At 40.8% G+C, this 22108-nt stretch overlaps 1 protein-coding gene across 12 annotated transcripts in view; it reads left to right on the top strand.

Moving 5' to 3' along the window:
* Nucleotides 1–22108, top strand: part of SCLT1 (sodium channel and clathrin linker 1) — a 104870-nt gene that overhangs the window by 31174 nt on the left and 51588 nt on the right. For 10 of the 12 annotated variants that reach the window (XR_005599013.1, XR_005599014.1, XM_039539957.1 and 7 more), the window contains 8 exons: nt 50–120; nt 4693–4783; nt 4938–5029; nt 7168–7345; nt 10174–10272; nt 17152–17205; nt 19909–19980; nt 21454–21528. Coding sequence is in view for 10 of the 12 variants with exons in the window: in XM_039539957.1 (XP_039395891.1) it covers nt 50–120; nt 4693–4783; nt 4938–5029; nt 7168–7345; nt 10174–10272; nt 17152–17205; nt 19909–19980; nt 21454–21528 (732 nt within the window). In the remaining 2 variants the exon portion in view is untranslated. The remainder of the gene's footprint in view (nt 1–49; nt 121–4692; nt 4784–4937; nt 5030–7167; nt 7346–10173; nt 10273–17151; nt 17206–19908; nt 19981–21453; nt 21529–22108) is intronic. The other 2 variants (XM_039539961.1, XM_039539959.1) reach the window with 1 other exon arrangement.

Genomic DNA, 22108 nt, shown 5'->3' with positions numbered 1-22108 from the left:
GCCTTCAACAGAACAAGGAATATGTTACAACTCTTTCTTGCTTTTACAGACTAACCAACAATTTTTGAAAACAGTAACAGAACAGAATATGGAACTAGAACAGCTACGCAAACAACTGAGGTACAAATCGGAGACCCTTTTAAATATACCGTATACACCTTATCTTCCTTCTTGATTCATTATTTTACCATTGGCCTTGTCTTCATTACAAAGCTGTTACTGATAATTGTCTTTAGCAATAGTTACAGTGCATCTTTGAATGTAGGTAAGAATAGATTCTGACGGAGCAGGTTTTCTGCTGATAGTTAAATCCTGCACAGTGTATACAATATACCGTTTGTGTGTAATTTTATTACATAGAAGATACTATTTCATATATTCACATAATTTACATGTTAATTATATCTAGAGTTAAGCAAATTGCTGCTGTCGTCTCCCACTGCACCCATTAATACTGTGTGTGTTAAGCTTTCACATAGAGATAATCTTGGGGCTAGCTTTGTACATTTAGAGTTGCATCCTCCTGGCACCCCGCTACTGGATTATACCGAAAACACTGGGGTTCAAGATCTGTACTTCTACACTTGCTTGTTTTCAATCAGCGATGAGCACCAGTGCTGCTTGGGGGAAACCCACGTTGCATCCAGGTGCAGTGTCTGCCTCTCCTTCCCTGTCCATGCCTGGAAAGGCCAGGCTCTCCACCTCAGGAAGCACCTCATCGAGGTCCCCACAAGGCTGTAGTCGGATCCAGGCCGTGGAACACCCCAATAAATTGTCCTGAGCAATCAAGGAGTGTGTCTCCTACCACAGAGCTCCAGTCTGGTTCCTCCAGTACCAGCACTACAGATCCAGTGCCAGGGTCTAGCTGTGAGGATCAGAAGCATGTGCATGAGCATGGCAGTAAGTCTTCCTCAAGACCCAAGAAAGACACTGCATTGTCCTTGAGTTTCAGCCACAGAGAAGTGGCGTGTTCTAAGGCCCTCAAGCACAACAAGAAGTCACATAAAATGTTGGACCTGCAAGTCCCAGTCCCTGAGCCTCATGCCCCCTCTTCCTCACTACTGCTGAAACCATGTGAATCATCTGTTCTGATACAGCCTTCTGCCCCCATTCCAGCTCCGGTTCTGTCTGTGGAACGTGTGCTGTGGACACCAGGGAGATTCAAATCAGCTCCTGGACCTTATTAACTGCCCTAGATGAGGTGAGATCCCTGCATCCTCTGCTGAGACTCCACTCCCCTGCTTTAGACTTGCTGCCTTCAGGTCATGTTCCTGAGCAGTCCCCTATGACTCCCTCAGTGGCGGTGGCTTCGCCATTAGAACAGGGATCTGACTTCTCACCGTTAGAAGATTGAGATGGTGCACATGGTCAACTGATCCCTTAGCAATGGCAAGAGTATCCAGTGCATCTTTGAATGTAGGTAAGAATAGATTCTGACGGAGCAGAATCTCCATGGGGACCGCCATAGCAACTGCCAGATCCATCTGGTTGGCCATACTGGGGATCTTGGCACCAGTATCCACCTTTGGAACCTTCACGGTCTGCCTGAGAGGAGTTCCCCACCTCCCCACCCCATCTCATCCCTCCAGCCTTCGATAGGTAGGCCTTTGGTGCATCCTTCAACCCCAGTTCCAATCAGCCCAACTCCAACGGTACCACCAGACCTGGAGCAGTTCCCCTCCTTGTCTCCAGAGGCAGCAGTGTCCTAGAATCCTTTCTACCCTCCTCCCCTCCCATGACTACTGCCAGTTCCAGGAAGGGTGGGTGGTTACCACTGGAGGAGGTGCAGGACAGCCAGCATCAGCTACTGGACATTTTGTATGCATTGGTACCAGCCAATCGATGCCATTCTCTCTCTGGTCTGCACCATCTGGCATACCCTGGCAACTTGTGTGCCCACTCCAGAGGGCAGAAAAGTGGCACTATGTACTGGCGAAGGGTCTGAGTTTGTTTTCTCAGTGCCCCCACCCAATTTCCTGATTATTTAGGCCATTACTGAGCAGGCCAGACAGTAGTACTTATGGTCCACTCCAACTGACAAGAAGGGTAAGAGACTGGACCTTTTGGGTCATAAGGTCTTTTCATCAGCTAGCCTTATGTTTTTTCATCTCTAATTACCTGGCATTACTGGCAAAGTATGACTTTTTGAATTATGGCCAATTAGTGGAATTTGCAGACAAGCTTCCCCAGCAGGACCATGACAGTTTTAGAGGAAGGCAGACTGGTTGCCAGGACAACACTCTAGGCTGTGGTAGATTCCGTGGACATATCTACATGCACTATGACTGCGAAGATTGTCATGAGGAGGGAATCCTGGTTACGTTCTTCTGGTTCTCGAGGAAGATAAAGAACATGATTGAGGACCTCCCTTTGATGAACCCCACCTCTTCAACCAGAAGACTATGATTCTCTGCACTCACTCAGACTATAGAGTGACCCTGCAGTCACTGGGCATTTATACACCAGCACCCAAGTGCAAATTCTGTTGGCCAGCTCCTGCTCAATGGTACCGAGCTCCTCAGTTTTTCTGCCAGCAGTCCTATGAGCCTCCCCACAAGCATCAAAAGACTCAACAGTCCCATCCGCCTGGCCAATCAGTACAGTCATTGAGACCACACATTCAGTCTTCATGTAAGCGATATTTCTGAGTGTATCTAAAGAGCTGTCAACCACATTGCAACCCACCGTTCTTGCACCCTACCCCCTTTGGGGGTTGTCTAGCACTCTTTCTGCCAGCCTGAAGCACGATAACAATGAACACATAGGTCCTGGATGTCATTCAACATGGCTATACTATCAAGTTCACAATGCTATTTCATCTCCATCCCCTGCTCCTCTGGAACCACTTGCACGATGGTATCCTCACCCTGGAGGTGGATTCCCTCTTACCATGGTCTCATCATGTCAGTAGAGTATACACCTTCTCTTCCCATTATGCCCTGGCGCAAGATTCTGTGATGGATGCCTCATTCGGTGAGGTTATCCTACGTTCCATCATCTTCCTCACACCCTCTTCTTGACTATGTACTGCTGGTCAGTCACCCTCAGTGGAATACAATAGAGACCATCATTCAACAAAGAAGAGGAGGTTACTTACCCGTAACTGGCGGCTCTTTGAGATGTGTGGTCCCTATCTGTATTCCAATCATGCCTTCCTTCCCATCGGCTGAAGATCTGATTGACTTGTGGCAGAGAAGGAACTGAGGGCGTGGTTGGTCCACCTCGCCCTTTATCATCTTGGTTGAAACCAGGAGGCAGAACAAGGGTGTATGGGTGGACTACTGGACACTGCTATTTTTAAAAGCTCTGTCTCTGGGCGCATGGAGCATGCACATAATCCTCAGTGGAATACAGATAGGGACCACACATCTCAAAGAATCTCCAGTTACAGATAAGTAACCTCCTCTTCTGAAGGCCAGTTCTACTTATAAGTCTATGAAAAATCACAATTTGCACATGCTCAGTGATACTACTTAGCTTTTAGCTGCTAAAATCTCCAAAAATTCCATCAGCACAGGGCATGTTTGAGTCTTTCACAGTTCTTTGTGCTGACCAGACTACACGTATGCCATGTCCCAGCTTAAAACCATAGGGAAGAAAACAGACTTTCCCTGTAATGGTTGCTTTCAGCTGCTCTGGGTTGGGGCTAGGCATTGGAGCTGAGAACAGGGAGCCTGTCTCCCACCTGGCACCCAGGTAATGTGCAGTAGGAAGCCATCTGATTCAAATGCAGAGGGGACAAAAACCAGACCTGGAAAGAAGGAAAGGAGTAGGTTAGGACAAAGAGCCTTGAGAGACTGAGAACCAAGGGGGTGAGGAGGCTGAGACTGGTTGGTCAAGGAAACTGACATTGGGAGACAGAGAGTAAGAAGGGAAGACAGACAAGCAGCAGAGTTGTGGGGGTAGAGTGGGATCTAGGACTGGCTGGGCAAAGAGGCTGGGACAAGGAGCCAGGGAGGGGGACACAAGCAACTTTAATTCTGGCATGTCCTTACTTTAGAATGCTTGACTTTGCAACCTTAGTGTTCTTTCAGTGTAGTTTATTTGTGTGTACGGTTCTGTGACCAGTGTAAACTTAACCCAGCACACTGGGTGGGGGAAAAGGAAGAAGGAATCTGTGTGTTTTCCCCTGTCCTAGGTCATGGTAATAGCAAAGTTGCTTCATTCATTTCCACAGGGGAAAATGGCATAAGTGCCATCCTCTGGCCCTGCTCCAGTTTATCTTCCCCTTCCTACCCCATCCTAGCCAAACCTACCTTCTGAAGCACATAGGCTGAAATTCTTGAAAATGGCTAATGATTTGGGACGCCCAATTTGAAACACTGAAAATCAGGCCCCCTTTAAGGTAATTCCTGAGCATCTACCTTCTGAAAAACAAACCCCTTTAAAGTGTCAAGTTGAGTACTCAAAAATTTTAGGAGCCCAAAACCATTAACTCACTTTGGAAAATTTTAACCACAGAGTCCCCCACAAACCTGTATTCAGCAGTACAATGGCGTATGTACCTCCTCTTTGATGTCCTCAGAATCTCTTCCACATAACAGACAATGGCTGCTGCTGCTGTCTATATGTGAAGTTTTGCTGGTATGGTAGACGTCATGGCTGTTCTTATAAAGCCCTGTTAAGTTCTGGGTTGTTGGTTTTTTTCCACATTCAACTAACTAATTAATTGAATGGTTTCTTTATATTCAGGCAAGGCAAAGTAGATGTGAGAACAGCAACTGCTAAAGTTGATGAAATGACCAAATTGTTAGTGGACCTTCAAGCCCAGATGGAGAGAAAGGTATTCTAGCATAACTGAAAGTTTTAGTGATTGTCCTGTTGCAAACATGAAACTTAAATTTACTTAAAATTGTTTTTTTCCATATCGTGCATTTCATTTTTTGTGCTCTAGCAGAGTTCAGAAAAAATGTCTGAGTAATTGCTATGATTTCTAGGAAGAAGATGTAGTATCTGCTCGGGAGAGAGAGGAAGCATCAGACAAACGCTTGCAGCAATTGCAATCTAGCATAAAACAATTGGAGACAAGGTAAAGAGATGAATGATGTCATTGAATGTGATGATATTTTTAGAAGAAACATGAAAGCAGAGTTTTTTTCCTAAATGTCTGAGTTCTATAATTTTGAGTAATCTAGTTCTCCATTTCTTATGCAGATGATATTTATCGTAGATTACTCATTATATTTTATCTGCTTCATTTCCCTACCCTCTGAGTAGCCTCTGGCTTCATTCTTCTCACCTGAGTAAAGACTAGAAGACCACAGATCACTTGATCTTACTTATGTTTTAGTTTTGCCAGTGACTTATCGGTCTGTGCATAGGTACCAAGTTTCAGAAATTTTATTTACATTAGCTGGAGTGGCACTGCTAAAGCCCCAAACATCAGTTTGAAAGTATTCCCTTGAATTGGCCACCTTTGGGATGCCATACAGCCTTCCTCTACATTAAGACAAGTAAGAGCTGGTTTCAAGTATCAGTTTGGAACTCTTGAGACTAGTAAGGACATTGTAACAGCGCACTAAGGCCAACTTATTTTCGGTGGTAAATGTCAGTGATAAAGATTTATTGAATATCTAATAAAGAGGTTATGCTTTCAACTATAGCATTACCTACTAATGTACTTGAGGATGACTAAGGGTTTCCATTACAATATCTCTTCTCTCCCCTGTCCCTCCCCCTTTTATTGACAAAGTGCTAATATGGCTGAACAAGTTAATTCTGGGCCAAAATTTTGCACTAAATTGTTTTAACCATCAAACGTTTGTCAGATGACTTGATAACTGAAGTTTCTTATTGAAGTATTTATAGCTCTTCTAAGGTGATCATTTCTAACATTTACATTTTTGTTCCTGCTTCATGGGTGTGACTAGCAGAATCACCATAGCTAAAGAATCTAGCAACCAGCACAGTACAAGAGCACTGGCCTACTTGTAACAATAGGGGCTGTTATTGCCTTGAAGTGTTGCACAAGCTGAAGTGCTTTACAGTGGCTTTTGAGAACTTTTGCCTGAACTAAGCATGATAGTCTCTTTTTATTTGTTTGAAACTGGACCCGAAGTGATCACCCAGCCATAGTTAATGTGTTTTTGTGTCCATATATATTTTGTCTTGTAGATATTCTAAAATAATTAACTTGTTTGCTTCAAAAACTACTCTAGGTGTAATCATAAAATGTTGATTACAGTCCATCATTACCATCAACTTTAATGCCTGATCTGAACCCAGCTGTGTTCCTGAGTATGCATCAAAGGCTGGCTGTGTCCTGCCTTCCCTCATGCCAACCAATAACGTAAATCATGTTACAGCAATAAGACTATTTAGAGCTAGTATAAAACTACAAACCCTTTCTCAGTGCTCATGCAATTCCGTCTGGGTGTATGCGTGCGTGCATACACACAAAGAATTGTATCAGCACTGGGAAAAACCTGGTCGTTTTACAGTAGCTCTAGCTAGTATTATTGCTTGAATGTGATTGACATTATTGATTGGCACGAGGGAGCGCAGGAGACAAATGGTTATATTTTATGTAAAAATGTATTGCAACATGTACAAATTTTGTGTGTGTGTTATGTAATGTGAGTATATATACATACACATTGCATAAAATTTTTATTGCAGTGTCCCAATTACTCCTCCCTGCCTCCTCATAAATGGACACTATTGAAAAAGAACAAGAGGAATAAGCAGAGCATTTATATAACACTGTTTGTTTAAGGTGTGCCTGTTCCTTTTGTTTAATATGTGATGTTAGAACCATTTGGTAGTGGTATAACAAACTGACTTGCTTTGGCAAAGATTATGATTTAAGATGGATGATAATAAGTATCAAAAGAATTTAAAAAAAAACCCACAAAGATATTAAAATGGCAAGTTATAGCACAAGCCTGCAACCCAGTATAGGTATCTCTGAATAGCAGTATCCTTCTCATTTTAATTATATGCCAAATGTTCAAAGTTAACTCCTTTCATTGTATTTCTGTCTGGGACATAGTGATAGAGGATTAAGAGGACATATTTAAAAAATGATAATACCAGCAAATTTAAACATAATATTTTACAAGTAAATTTGTACTTTCTATATATGAGAACAACTAGTTTACAGGAGTGAAAATGTTTTAGCAAGATGCCTGTTCTGCCAATGAGGATCTGAGTGTTCTGACTTTCTAGATTATGTGTAGCTGTACAAGACACTGAACAGTTGAGAACAGAGAGGGCTGTTCTCGAAAAACAAACCAGAGAACTACAGGCAAAGTGTGCAGATCTAGAAGAGGAAAAATATGATGCTATAGTAAAAGTCCGAGACAGCATGCAACTCTTAGAAGAAGCTAACCTACAAAAAAATCAGGTAAGACAAAGCATCAAGACACATTTTTTACCGCATCATTGAATACTTGAAGTTACTAAGGGCCTGTTCACATGACAAAAATATATCAAGGGGACTCAGTTACAACACAATTGCCTCCTGACCCTATTGCAATATGGTTTATTTTTATTGTGTAAAGGACCTAACTGTGATGTAACTGTTCTAAAGCCTGGTTTTGTGTAGTAGACCTGTCCAAAGCTTTAGCCTGTTTAAATAACCTAGCCCAGGATTTTCTAAAAGTGACTTAATGATTTCTGAGGCATCAATTTTTGGGTGCTCAACTTGAAAACACCTTTCAGAGGACTGCTTTTTAGTGGGTGGTGATTAACATTTTCTAAAAATCAGGCCTTTAGGCAATTAGAAGTAGTTTGACTTACATTTGCTGACAAGGTGTTACTTTCATGCACATTTAGTGGATTGTAACCAGCAGCAAATGAAGCCCAGCTAGTTCAAATTTGTTGGGATAAATTATGTAAACCTTAAAGAGTTTGTATTTGTTCTAATCAGTACAAGCAGGTTAAAGAGTTAAGTGTGACTAGCCCTCTTTGTAACCTAAATACCCTTTTCAAATTGAGGAGTCTCATGGGCAGCAGAATAAGTGGTTTGGTTTTGTTTTTATTTTGGGGAGATACAATAGTTAGTGCTTTATTTTTAGTGTTCTCTCTCTCTCTTTCCTGATAGCAGCTCTGTGATAAAGGGGCTAGATTCTGCCTGCCTGGAAGTTGGGACTTCATGTCCAATGGAAGGAGGCTGCCCCTTTTCCAGAATGGGGTTTCAAACACTGGCAAAACTCAAAAGTGCTAGGGTTATTGCTATAGCCAGCTGTCTCTCTGTTTAATTAGAGGACGACGACGACCAGCTGGGAGACCCCTGGCTGAAAGAGAGAAATGGAATAGGGTCAGGGATTGATTATGTGCAAGGACAGTTTTATTCTTTTCTCCCCCACAGCTTCCCATCCACTGCTGCCCATCAAACAGGTTCTGGTCTCTTGGAGCTTCCCCACTGCCCATTCACTCTGCCTGCTCGAACACACACACACACACACACACACACACACACACCTGAAATATCTACCGCCAGCATATCCCCTCCTTTGCCCACCAATTCCCTGGCCAGAGCAGCTACAGAACCTATTCTACTCACTGATCCTACCTGCTGCAGCTCCCCTTCTTAGCCAGGTTCTATTTTCTCGAAGAGGAAGAGCAGGGAGTTGATTTCCCTCCAGCGGTTGCAGATGGTCTTTGGAGCTGTCAACTGCCACTTCTTGGCAAGCACAATGTGACTCCTACATCTAGGCTTTAGAGCCTTAAATTAGGAAAACCAAGGGGGAAAGAGTAAAAGTTTAAAAATAATATATATTAAAAACAATTTAAGAAAGGGAAACTACTAGTATTCTTCTATTGCTCAATTTGAAATGTGTCCTTGAAGAGAACACTTAAATAGCATATATAAAAAGTCAGGTGTTTAAGACGGTTAAGATTGGTATATTAATACTACAACTACAGCACTTTTCATCCAAGTTTTTTCAGCATTGAGTTTGTGGTAGTGTGGATCCCACTGTACGTGGACATACACCTGGTGTGTGTGAGATTAGATTTTTTATTTTTTTTTTTATTTGCAGTGTCCATCAGGGCCAGCGATATCATGTAAGTGTTATGCCAGAAAAAAATGGTTCAGTAAAAATTACTTTACTTGCAGTACATGTCTGAAACACTAATTGAACAAATACAGAAGTAAATATCTTGCTTGCTTACGGGTAACAGGTTCGCATAATCCTGTTAAAAGAACAAAATTTAAATTATAGTAGAATCCAGCTAATTGGCAATAGTCACTGGAAGATGCTTTGTAAATTACTGAATTTTGCAAATTAGGGAGTGAGCAAGTGCAAAAAAATAAAGGATGAAGCATCAAAAATGTACTTGTAATATCTTTGTTTGAACTAGATGGTAAGGGAGCTTTTATGCTTGTTAGGAGATCGTTCTCTGTGAGCTGTGGGAACACATCTGTCATGATGATACAAGGCACCCATTCCACCATCATGTTAACATGCTCAAAAATGTGGAATTGAGATAGTGTATTTAGTTGGAAAAGCTGGGGCCTATGGAAAGGAAATAAAAAAAAAAGTGTGAAGAATTTTAACAAGTATACAAAGAGGAAGTGAAAGTACAAGGTTTGAAATAAATGGAAACAGCAAAAGAAATGTCAAGAAACGGAGCAAAGAATGCTGGAGATAAAGATTTGAAAGTATTTATCTATTCTGTGTTTTACAGATATATTTTAGGTATGGGAATTGTCACCAGGACCTTAATTGCTGCCAGAAAACTTGTTTCTTGTATTCTGAGCACAGGTTATTCCTCATTGTTCCTAGTCCCAGTTAAAAGCTTCTGAGAATCTTCTTACCTCTTTGTATGAGTTCCTCCATTTTTCTTCCTCATAACCCCTCGTGGTCAACGTTCAAGTGTTTGTTGTGCTAAGATTTTATCTAAAAGGGCATCCTTACATACCAACTGGCTGCATTGTACTGGCTTGCAGAAAGCATATTTGCTGCAACATGACATTCACCCCTTCTCATGTCCAAGTTTATTGCCTTCCTGACATGCTTGAGTTCAGATAGCCAGTAGAATGAAAATCTCACACAAAAAGTTAAGTAATTGTGTTATTGAAGAGTGGTATTCTGATGCCATTTTGCAAGGCATTATTTCTTTTTCTGTTTACTAAAGATTGTCATCACTGTCATTTTTTTAAAGAAAGATCACACTGTTTTTATTAAAGGTAATTATGGTTATAGTATTTCAAATTGTTTTCTCTAGGCCATGCTCGGAGAGAAGCAAAAAGAAGGGGAGATAGAAAATATGAAAGAAGCAATTTCTCAGCTTGTACAAGATGCTGCTGCAAGAACTAGAAAGGAAGTATGTTATCCTCTTACAGCCCAGTCTTCTGCATAATTTCCAATGCTATTTGAATTAGTGTTGTTTGAATAAACATTCTTTTTATTTACTTCTAAAAACACAGTGTAGCAAGTTCATGATAATTTCAGCAGTATATCAGTCTGTTCTTCATTGAGTATGTAATAGTGTGGATCCCAGTGTAGGTGGACATGCACCTGACATGTGAGAGATCAGATTTTTTGATTTGCAGTGTCCATCAGGGCCACACATGTGTCCTGTGCTGTCCCATGTGAGGGTATAAAGGATGGTGCAGATGTAGCTTTTCCTCAGTTCCCTCTTACTGCCTGTGGCAGCGAGACAGAACCCGGTGAGTGTCCAATCCACTAATTCTTAGCTCAGACTAAACTTTTACAAGTGTTCAAGAAAATCTTCAGAACTATTTATCTTCTCTGTTGACTACAATGAACTCTCTCTCCATCCATCTGAACAGAACTCTACCACCACACCACCCCTCCTCGCCCCCATACATAGACCTCTCTGTACAGGGCTTATTAACATTGTGAACTCAAAGTCTGCATGCTTTAAGCCCTGTCCATCCTCCAATGGACTAATCCCCTTGAAAGATGGTCACATCAGCTGTGTCTTCTGTCAGATGGAATCTTGAGCAGTTGATAAGTTTTCTCACACACAGTGATAAGGAGACTCAAGTCATAGGATGTGAGGCTAAAGATCCGCCTTCTGGAACAGTCCATGAAGGTCTCATTACACCCTGAGGATACAAGTTCCAGAGTGCTGCTGGCAGACAAGCCAGCTTCAGGCAGCGCCCCACCTAATAGACAAGCAACACTGAAGAAGGCAGTGCCAAGGTAAGAGCCAGCACCCACACCTCTGATGTCAAAGTCTGGCCATTTCAAACACAAAAAGCATACTCGAGGCAGATCTCAGTGTCCTATAATGACAGACACCGTAAAATAAATCCACCAAACCCCACACACTATCAAGGATTGGGGAGAAGTAATAACCTGCAGTGCAGCAGACTCCTTTGGAACTGATCCTGGCTCCAACAACTCATCTGCTGATTTGATGCCCACTACGGAGTATGAGCTAGAGGAGAGCCAAGACCGTACATCTACTGTCATTGGTATAGACTCTGGTACTTGAGAGCACCATACGCTTTTGGTATCATCCCAGGAGGAGGTCTGCTTCTCAGCATCACCAAGGTGTACGTTCTCCCTGTCTTCCAGTAGGGAACCCTATTCTGTGAGGCTGTTGTTCAACACCACAGATATAACTACTGGCTTTCCCTACCACTGGCTCAGGGCTCAGCTGACACCAGCTCTTCAGGAATGGCACTGGATGAACCAATATTCAGCAAGCAAGCTATATTCCTAAAGTGTGCCTCCATGTTCCTCTTAGGGGTACTGGGGCCTATCATTTCAAGCATTGAGAAGCAGATGACCAGCCCTCTTGAGAAAGATGATACTGTCATTTACCCTTTTCCCCCCGAGCATCCGTGGCCAAGACCATCTACATCAGCATACCAGGAAGAGCTGGATCCAGGGACAGATTGGCACCAAATGCCCTGTTTACACTGCCAAAGGACTTTCATCTTCATTACCAGATGAAGCACTATTCTCTGGACCGGATGACTTTGAAGTGTTCCAGGAGCTCCTTGTGGGGATTACTGAAATTCTGGATATCAAGATCTTGGCTGTATCAGAGGAATCCTACAAACCGTTTGACATCTTGTCAGCTTCTGGTCCAGCCAGGATCTTCCTCCCCATAAATGAGGGACTGCTCAGCCCTGCCAGTGCTCAGAGGCAGACACTGGCCATGATAACACCCATTGCAAAATGAGTCAAGAAGGGGTGGGATTTGAATACTACTGCACTTCCCCAAGTCAAGCTTCTTAGTACGGTCAGTGAGACAAAAAAAAGTTGAAGTAGAGTAAGGACTCACAAGGATCCCAAAAGTCTTAGCCTTAACCTACTGCAACTGCAAGTAGCTTACTTCCAGACCTTACTGGCCAAATATTGGTTCTAACATGGGACAGGGTGACATGCTTCCTGACAAAGCTCCTGCATGACAGCAGAGAGGAACTTAAAGACATAATTAAGCAAGGTCAGCTACTGACCAAGACAGTCATGATGGGCACCTCTGATGCAAGTCATGATGGGCACCTCTGATGCAGGGACCAGGTGTGTGACTGCCACTGTGACAATTGCCATTCATCATGGCGTCAAGCACAGGGCATCCCAAGAAAGGTATAGGTCATAATCGAGCACTTGCCGCTACTGGCAGAGACTGCTTGCTATGGGTTCAGGAGATTCTCATACAAAGCAGGAAGCCTTCTATCAGCAAGACTTCTTGAAATAGAAAAGATTTTTTCCATGGTTACGTCAACACTGCTCACCTTACCGTCAAGACAATCTTTCTTGTGGCCATCACCTCAACTCACAGTCAGTGAGCTTCAAGCCCTTATAGCTGAACCACTTATACTTCTTTCCATCGAGATGAGGTAATGCTGAAATCATATTCCAAGTTCATCCGTAAGGTGGTCTCTGAATGAATTTCATCTGAACTAATCAATTACTTTACCCATTTTTGTTGCCAAGGGGACACTTGATGTCATGAGAAAAGAAACTGCATACTTTCAACATGTCCAGAGCTTTGTTTTATTACCGTAACAGGGCCAAGCTTTTCAAGCTGTCTCTCCATTTCTTTTTGGCCCTATCTGGCCTGTCAAAAGGCCAAGCCTTCTCATCCTAGAATCTCCAGGCAGATCGTACAGTGCATTTCCACCTGATATCAGATGGCTGGCAAACCTTTTTTTCAAAACATCAAAGCCCTCTGCACCAGGGCACAAGCAGCAGCATCTGCCTGCGTAAGGACTATTTCAGTGCGAGAGCTGAAATGTGGAGTAACCAGTGACTTGTTTTAAACATTTAAGTTCTTACGCCATGGCAGCCAGGTCAGAAGCCAAGTTCAGGAAAGCAGTACTGCAGACTGTTTTGACTGACTGTAGCTGAAACGCCTCTCTCCCACCATCCAAGGAGGACACTGCTTGCCAGTTACCTGCAGTGGGATCCACATTGACTACAGTAATTGTGGTTATTTAATACATTGTTGTCAGTGTGAATCCCACGATCCACCATGTATCCCCACTTTTCAGAATCCACAGCTACTTATAGTTTTGAGTTGAGAGGGAGCTGAGGGAGGGTTATAGTCACTGTCCTTTATGATCTTGCATGGGAGAATGAGGCAGCACAGGTCACATGTGCAGCCCTGTCAGACACTATTAAAAATAAAATTAAAATCTTGCATATATGAGGCACATGCATTTATGATGGGATCCATGCAGACTGTTGCATCTCAAAGAACCACAGTTGCTGCAGGGTAAGTAACTGTTCAGGGCTTACTAATACTTAAAAATGAAAAGAACAACTACAGCACAGTTACTTGGATAGCTAAAAATCTTGAACTGAATAAGGTGCCTAGAGGCAGTGGTGGAGCCAGGCTGTTATTTTAGAAGGGGGCTCTCCTCCCATTCTACTGGTGAGAGGTAAGATGTGTGAGGGGAAAGAGAGAAGCATTTTGATCAGAGAGTGATGCAGGCTGGTAGATAATGAATGAAGAAAGTAAATGAGGTAAGGCGGTTATTGAATATAGAGAGGAAGGAAGAAGGAATGTGTGGGAGAGACTGCACTTGTAACTGTTAAAATTTGAGCTCTGCCATTCATTCATTCATTCATTCATTCATTCATACCACACACAGAATGATCTGTAAATGTTCTGTGATGTGATCTTGTAAAGAAATCTGTCTTTTAGTGCCCACATGCTGTTTCTCCAGAGTTAGAAAATGTGTATATTAAAAATATTATATAGAGGGATTTTAATGAAATAGGTTTAAGTATAAAAAGCAACCAAGAATGAAAATACATTAATTTTTTCTAGTGTGTTTGAACAAGATAAAATTTTAGTAGTTTTTTTGCAGGGGACTACAAAAATGAGATTTGAATAACATCCATCTTGCACAGTCAAGGATATAAGCATGTTTTAAAAAAAAAAAAAACAACGCAAACAGCCAGTGGCATTTTGACCATGGCTTTTTTCCATCTCTCATTGCATATATATTTAATGTTGACGGGCTGGTAAGAGAACTTTTTTTCAGATGGTTTTATCAACTGTCTTGTGTGGTAATCATTAGCTGGGCCAGAACCCCAAACATACCTGCCAGTTATTTGGAAAACTACTTCCTTGGCTCTTCTTTCTTTTTTCGTGAAGAAGCTTATAAACACTGCTCTAGTTCTCTGTGATATACTACTGTTGTTTCAATCCAGGGGTCGGCAACCTTTCAGAAGTGGTGTGCCGAGTCTTCATTTATTCACTCTAATTTGAAGTTTCGCGTGCCAGTGATACATTTTAATGTTTTTAGACGGTCTTTTTCTATAAGTCTATAATATATAACTAAACTGTTGTTGTATATAAAGTAAATAAGGTTTTTAAAATGTTTAAGAAGCTTCATTTAAAATTAAATTAAAATGCAGAGCCCCTTGACCGGTGGCCAGGACCCAGGCAATGTGAGTGCCACTGAAAATCAGCTCGCATGCTGCCTTCGGCACACGTCCCATAGGTTGGCTATCCTCATTTCAATCTATTGATTTGATTTTGATTTTGGGGGTTCAGTTTTGTTTTAATTCACCTTGGATACATATTTAAGACAACTGATTCTATCCTTTTTTTTAAAGAAAACAAGCAACGTCTTCAACTACTTTTAAGAATGATTTCAAAATCTGTTTTTTACTTCACACCTACTTTTTAACTACAATATTTATGTTTAATAAAATGTAGCTTTGTAGATGCATAGTTCTTATGGTAAACCGGTGGCTTTAACTGTTAAAAAGATACATTATTTAACTGAAAGCCTATACAGGGCCTGCATGAGCAACTACACTTCATAACTGTCTCATTCATATATGTCCATCTAGGTCATACATACACATTCTGAGTATATATAATACCCGTTCATTTTATCATATACATATTTTGAAATGTAAGTGCCATCCATATTCAAAAAAAGAACTGCATCTTTTGCCCCAAATGTCCAAAACACTTAATCCAGCCCATATCCCAAACAGACTCAACAATGAGTGGTGGCAGTCATTTTTCAGCTTTGTTATTAGCAAGGGCCTGTGCAAAGGATGGATGTTCAAATGTGCCCTCAGTGTAGCAAGATCATGACCTGCTCTTTGAACTGAATCTAGAAATGAAGAGTGGGCCTGGTGGGTCACAGTGTCTTAAAAACATAAGAACGTCCATACTGAGTCAGACCAAAGGTCCATCTTGCCCAGTATCCTTTCTTCTGACAATGGCCAATGCCAGGTGCCCCAGAGGGAATGAACAGAACAGGTAATCATCAAGTATCAGAGGGGTAGCCATGTTAGGCTGGATCTGTAAAAGCAGCAAAGAGTCCTGTGGCACCTTACAGACTAACAGTCTGCCTGGGATTTAACTATCTTGACTCATATTGCACCAATTATACATTTCTATGAAATAGTAACTGATCTATTTAATAGTGCATTGCTTCCTGAAGTGCCAGGACCCAATACCATGTAATAGAGGGGGGTTGTGTTTTCCCAAATGGAAAAATCTGTCCCATATTCACATTTGAATCACAATGTTCCATCAGCACTAGTATATACTGATCAATATTCTGTGAGACCAAGGTCATGTAATTGGATCCACTAACATGGATCCCTCTTCTCTATACAAGAGCCTTAAATATTAAACACCTCCTTCATGGGAGCATGTCATTAATTTTAAATATAGTAGAATCTCAGAGTTACACCAGAATTGTGAACTGACTGGTCAACCATACATTTAATTTATAACTGGTAGTTTGCAATCAGGCAGCAGAGAGGAAAAAAGGCAGTACAGTATTTGTTAAACTACTAAAGGAAAAAAAAAAGGAAGGGAAAGTGTAACATTTTTTTGACAAGGTAAGGAAATTTTTTCTGTGCAAGTTTCATTTAAATTAAGATGGTTAAAAGAGCATTTTTCTTCTACGTAGCAAAGTTTCAAAGTTGTACTAACTCAATGTTCAGTTGTAAATTTTTAAAGAACAACCATAACTTTTTGTTCAGAGTTACGAACACTTCAGATTTATCAATCTCCATTCCTGAGGTGTTTGTAACTCTGAGGTTCTACTGTAGTGTAGACAGACATGGAAACTACATACCTGTCAATTGTACTTCAATCTGCCTGTATCCTTATCCACTTCAAGATGCTGCTCCTGATCTTAAGTGTAGCAAGTGACAATATACTCATCCTTATAATTTAGTTTCCACTTTCTAAAACTTAGAGGACATCATGTTCAAAATACTTACATTATTTTTTTAAGTATTCATTTGACAAGCATCAAACAGCATCTTAGTTCAGTAAACATCTTTTTATTTTCAGTATTTAGTTTTTCTCTAGATTAAAATTATCCAGACAATTTAATTTATATTTAATAAATAGGAATGAACATCTGTCTTAGATTTATTAGAGCTACTTGTCCTTTCAACTCTACAACCTCTGACAAAGTATTAACACTATCTGCCAAAAAGGAGGTAATTAATTGTCTGCATATCATTCAAGTAAAGATGGAAAAAAATGTCAGGAATGAAGGTCTGGTGCTGTGCTTGCCCAGTCATCAGGCAGCCAACAAGCAAGCCACCTTACTGCTATAGCCCAGCTGCATTTGATGGTTGGTTGATGACTTGGCAGGTACAACTGCAGAACTAGCTTTTGGGGTTCACTTGAATGATATGCAGAACCTTAGTTACATCATTTTTGGCAGATACTTTTTCTACTTTGTCAGGGCTGGTAGTTCTAAGATAAAAACTTATGTCATTTCAGATTCATGAACATTGTTCTAAAGAAATCTTTCATAGTGCAGAGATGTTATGCAAGGTAATAAAATAGAAAAGTTTTCCCAAGTGGTTTTTTACAGCATCAAAAACAGTTCATGGCACACTGTTAATGTCAGCAGTCTGCTTGCAAGCGTTCTAACAGTATAGTTCGCTACTGCAAGGATGTACAGTATGTTGGCAGAACTTCAAGTGTCTAGATGGCACAGAAGAAGAACTGTACTCTTATGACTCAAAGATTCTCACAAATGCCCTGAGGACCTAAAATGTTGCTGTCTGTGCAGATGTAGAGAGAACCTTTACATGTATTCTTAAAGCAACATTCACTTCAGTAAATCTAGCATCAGAGAGGTAGCCGCGTTAGTCTGGATCTGTAAAAAGCAACAGAGTCCTGTGGCACCTTATAGACTAACAGATGTATTGGAGCATAAGCTTTCATGGGTAAATTAGTAAATCTGTTCACTAGCACTGCATTACACCTGCTGTTTTACTGAGATCAACCCAGAGCTCTAGTTAATTTACTGATATAGCACCTGATCCTGTGAGTTGCTGATTGCCTCTTGAGAGCACAGGGTGAGCTGCAAAGTGTGGTTAAAATTGCCTTATCAGTTTTTGCATCGCTGGAGCATTACTTCCAAATACTCCTCTGCATAAGAGAATGAGGCTTTCACTGAGAAGTGTTAGAAAGACAAAGTGGGTGAGGCAATATCTTTTATTGGACCAACTTTGGTTGGCACAAGTGACAAGCTTTTGAGTCGAACAGAGCTCTTCAGATTTGTCTTAAAATCACTTTATGTAAACTTCAGTAGCCTAGGATCTCATTGTGGAAAAAGCACTTTTCATCTTTGTGCACAAACATGGATGTGAAAGCTGGAGTTTCCACCTTTTCACAAAACCAGCTAAAAGTAAAACATCAGTTTTTGTGTTCGCATTTTTTTCAAAGAATTATAATATAGTGGATGCCAGTTGATCATAATCCGGAAACTAATAGTAACACTTTTTGTTGGGAGCCGATCTTGTCCCATTGACTTTGATGTTAATGGGATTTGGATATTGGCATCAGGCATACTGTTTATTAACAACTTTTTTGAAAAAAGGCATTAATCACTAGCAAATGTGTGGGGTTGTAACCAGGGAAAGAAGTGCTAAAGCTGCATGTTACTTCTTCCTGCACTCTCCAGGCTACGTCCTGCCTTGATATTGGGGGCTAGCACTTCCTCCTTTGGCTGCAGCCCCACAAACTTGCTTGCAGCTGGGCACCCATTGCTTGCACAGGAGATAATGGGTTGGGGCACTAGGGAAGTCCCTGCCAGAGTCTTGGTACTGTGGGCTGGGAGGGAAGGCTGCAGGTAGGGCAGCAGTAGGGAGAGGGGCTGCAGCCCAGATGCTGGGGCTTTCCACAGAGAGTGGATGGGCTGGGGCCCCTGGGGCTTCCTGGCATCTCTCCTTGTGATCTTGGGGCTGCATCCTGCCTTGGTAGTGGATTGCTATGTCCTAGTACTGCCTTCCCTGACTTAAGGCTGCATGCAGGTTTATGGGGCTGCGGCAAGGAAATGAAGTACTGGGACATGCCAAGCACCAGCCACAGACAGATTTGCAGGACTGCAACCAGGGATGTACTCAAGTGCAACACACCTTTATTTCCACCAAGTGAAACTTCAAAGAGTGTGAAATGCTAGTCCCACATGTTTCAGGAGCCGCATATAGTCAAGGATCTTCAGTATTGTGGCCTCTAATAGGTTGACATTGCTTTGAGCTACCCATACAGGGTAAGCCTACTGTGGGAGAGAGGGGTGGAAATAAAAAAAATAACTGGTAGATGCTCCCGCTTGGGGTGGAACTGAGACTGTGAGACTGGGGTAAGGATCACAGTCTTCCCTTAACTCACAAACCAATGATCTCTCCTGCTTCAGGGAGTGTCCTTTAAAAGCTACCGAGTCCTTTTGATCACCTCCCTTGTCAGAGAACAATTTTTTTTCTTAATCTGTTTATAGCCCTTTGATCTGTTAGTTCATAGCACTGGCAAAACAGTTGTGTAACTTTGAGTAGGTGGTAGGATATAGGATTTTGGAAGCTAATAGCTTTTCCCATTGTTTTTCAGGTGTATACCAGGGTGTTTTTATCTGGGGGAGTCATTCTGTTGTCTTCCTGCTTGTTCTTCCAACTGTCCCCATCGAAGTAAAACAGTGAAGGCATATAACAAACATTGCACTACCTTCATGTAGTTATACAGTCTATCACCATAAATATGTCACATACAGTATTCATAAGAATATCAGATAGCAGCTCTTTGTCCACCTCATCCCCTTCATCAAATGTACCTAATTAATAACTTCTCTATACCTTATAATTCTCATTAATCTTAACTACTTTATCAATCTTCTTTCTCTTTCCTCTGAAATCTAGAAGACAAAGTTTCTTCTCTCTCCTCAAGAATTTTCAGGGCTGAACACTAAATGTCCTTTTGTGTTATCTCAATATAGTTATTTTTAACTCTAATTCTGTGTTCTTGAGGAATCTCTCAATTTCCTCTCTAGAGTCAATTCATTGTGAAAGATCTCCTCAGAAATACTAGGGCACAGGTTAGTTAGCATCAGTGTTCCATGGATAAAGGCCATATTTAATATGTTAGTGTACAGCAATGGTCCATTTCTGTCAGCAATTCCAGTCCCATAAACATGCATCATAGGATAGAAAAATAGTCTGTGCAGATTAAATAAAATATCTTTTTTTTTTTTAATTGTAGGTAGAGAATGCAAGGAAGCATTACAATATACAGATTTCTCGATTAACAGAAGAACTTTCTGCTCTTCAAATGGTACGTTCTGGACTGTGTTGAAAATAACTTTTATTGGTCAAATTTTTTTGAATACTTTTTTGTTACATGGACACATGTCCATTTGTATTTATCTATCACTCTATTTACAAGAATCACTGATATAAGAATCAGCTGCATATAGTGATCAAAACCACAGGGACAAAATCATTCATATATGAACTAAAATACCCACTTATAAGAATCAACCATTTTTAAGAATCGAATCATTTGGGATAAGAACATAAGAACGACCATATTGGGTCAGACCAAAGGTCCGTCAAGCCCAGTATCCTGTTCTCTGACAGTGGCCAATGGCAGCTGCCCCAAAGGGAACGAACAGACAGGTCATCATCAAGTGATCCATGCCCTGTCACTCAATCCCAGTTTCTGGCAAACAGAGGCTAGGGACACCATTCCTGCCCATCCTAGTAATAGCCATTGATGGACCTATCGTCCATGAATCTGTCTAGCTCCCTTTTGAACCCTGTTATAGTATTGGCCTTCACAACACCCTCTGGCAAGGAGTTCCGGAGGTTGACATTGCGTTGCGTGAAGAAATACTTTGTTGTGTTTGTTTTAAACCTGCTTCTTATTAATTTCATTTGGTGGCCCCTCGTTCTTGTATTCTGAGGAGGAGTAAATAACACTTCCTTATTTACTTTCTCTATACCACTCATGATTTTATAGACCTCTATAATGTCCTCCCCTTAGTCACCTCTTTCCAAGCTGAAAAGTCACCGTTTTATTAATCTCTCCTCATACGGAAGACGTTCTATACCCCTAATCATTTTTGTTGCCCTTTTCTGAACCTTTTCCAATTCCAGTATATCTTTTTTGAGATGGGGCGACCACATCTGCATGCAGTATTCAAGGTGTGGGCGTACCATGGATTTATATAGAGGCAATATGATATTTTCTGTCTTATTGGCTATCCCTGTCTTGATGATAAATAAGGAATGAAGTGACTCCTGTAGATTTATTTTTTTTGGCGGTGTGGGGACAAATTCTATTTGCACTTATCAGGATGTTAGTACAAAGTAAATGAGATTTTGTACCAGTGTAACTGAGAGAAGATTTGCATAGGATGTACAGTGAACATTAATAAAGGAAAAATTTGTAACGAATGAGGTAGGAGACTAGAGGAGTTTGGATGATGTGCAGTGAATTCAGTAAGCATTCACTCATTAACTAATGAGGATTTTAAAAAGTACCAAATTCTTTCACTGATTCGTATTTAATCTATACACTGAATGAGATGGTGGCTCTGCAGGAAAAAAAAGCATGCATAGTACGTAATAATGCACATGCAAAAATAAAGAGAACTAAGTTTGCATGAGCAGCCTTTTTGCTTTAGTATTTCCTGACTTTGGAATGTTTCGCTTTGCAGTCTTAACTTTCATTTAACATATGTTTTTGTTATTCTTTTGGTTTGATGTATTTAATGCCCTTAGAAAATGGTTTGACTTCTTATAGGAATGTGGAGACAAGCAGAGTCAAATTGAACGGGCCATTAGAGAGAAGCGAGCAGTGGAAGAAGAACTTGAGAAAGTAAGAATGCAGATATTCAGTTTTACATTTTAACTTTTCTTTATTTTATAACATTGTCTTAAGTTTCTATTTCACTATTTTCTCTAATATCATTGAGTAAAATGGGGTGAAAGAATATACCATATGCTTAGTTTTGTATTTGCTTATTTTTTGTTTAATTGTAAATCCAGTGAAGGAAATTGAAAAATACATTTTATATTTCTAATAAATTTTATAGTTATAGTAAATGAACTGCAAAAGATGGTTCTCAGAGAACGTTTCTAAACTCCTAACTCGCTATTCAGTATATATTCAGCATAGTCGTATTACCTATGTTCAGGATGTGTGTCTAATTGTGGTAATAAATTCCTTACAACTGTTTTAAAGGTATAAAAACCAAATAGGAGTAAGAAGTGTTTAAAATGGTCCAAAGTGTGTAAGTAGATGCAATAATGGAAATTTAAACAAAATAAGATTTTAGGCTGAATATCAGAGAAATTGACTGCAAAATCTATAAGACTATTATCCCAGAAGTAGCAATGGAAGTCCCATTCCTTCAGTTACTGAAAACTGTGCTTGACAATGGAATGGATAACTTAAT

The sequence above is a fragment of the Mauremys reevesii genome, linkage group 5 (genome assembly GCF_016161935.1).
Source record: "Mauremys reevesii isolate NIE-2019 linkage group 5, ASM1616193v1, whole genome shotgun sequence".
Classification (NCBI taxonomy): Eukaryota; Metazoa; Chordata; order Testudines; family Geoemydidae; genus Mauremys; species Mauremys reevesii.
This window is presented reverse-complemented; position numbering and strand designations above follow the sequence as displayed.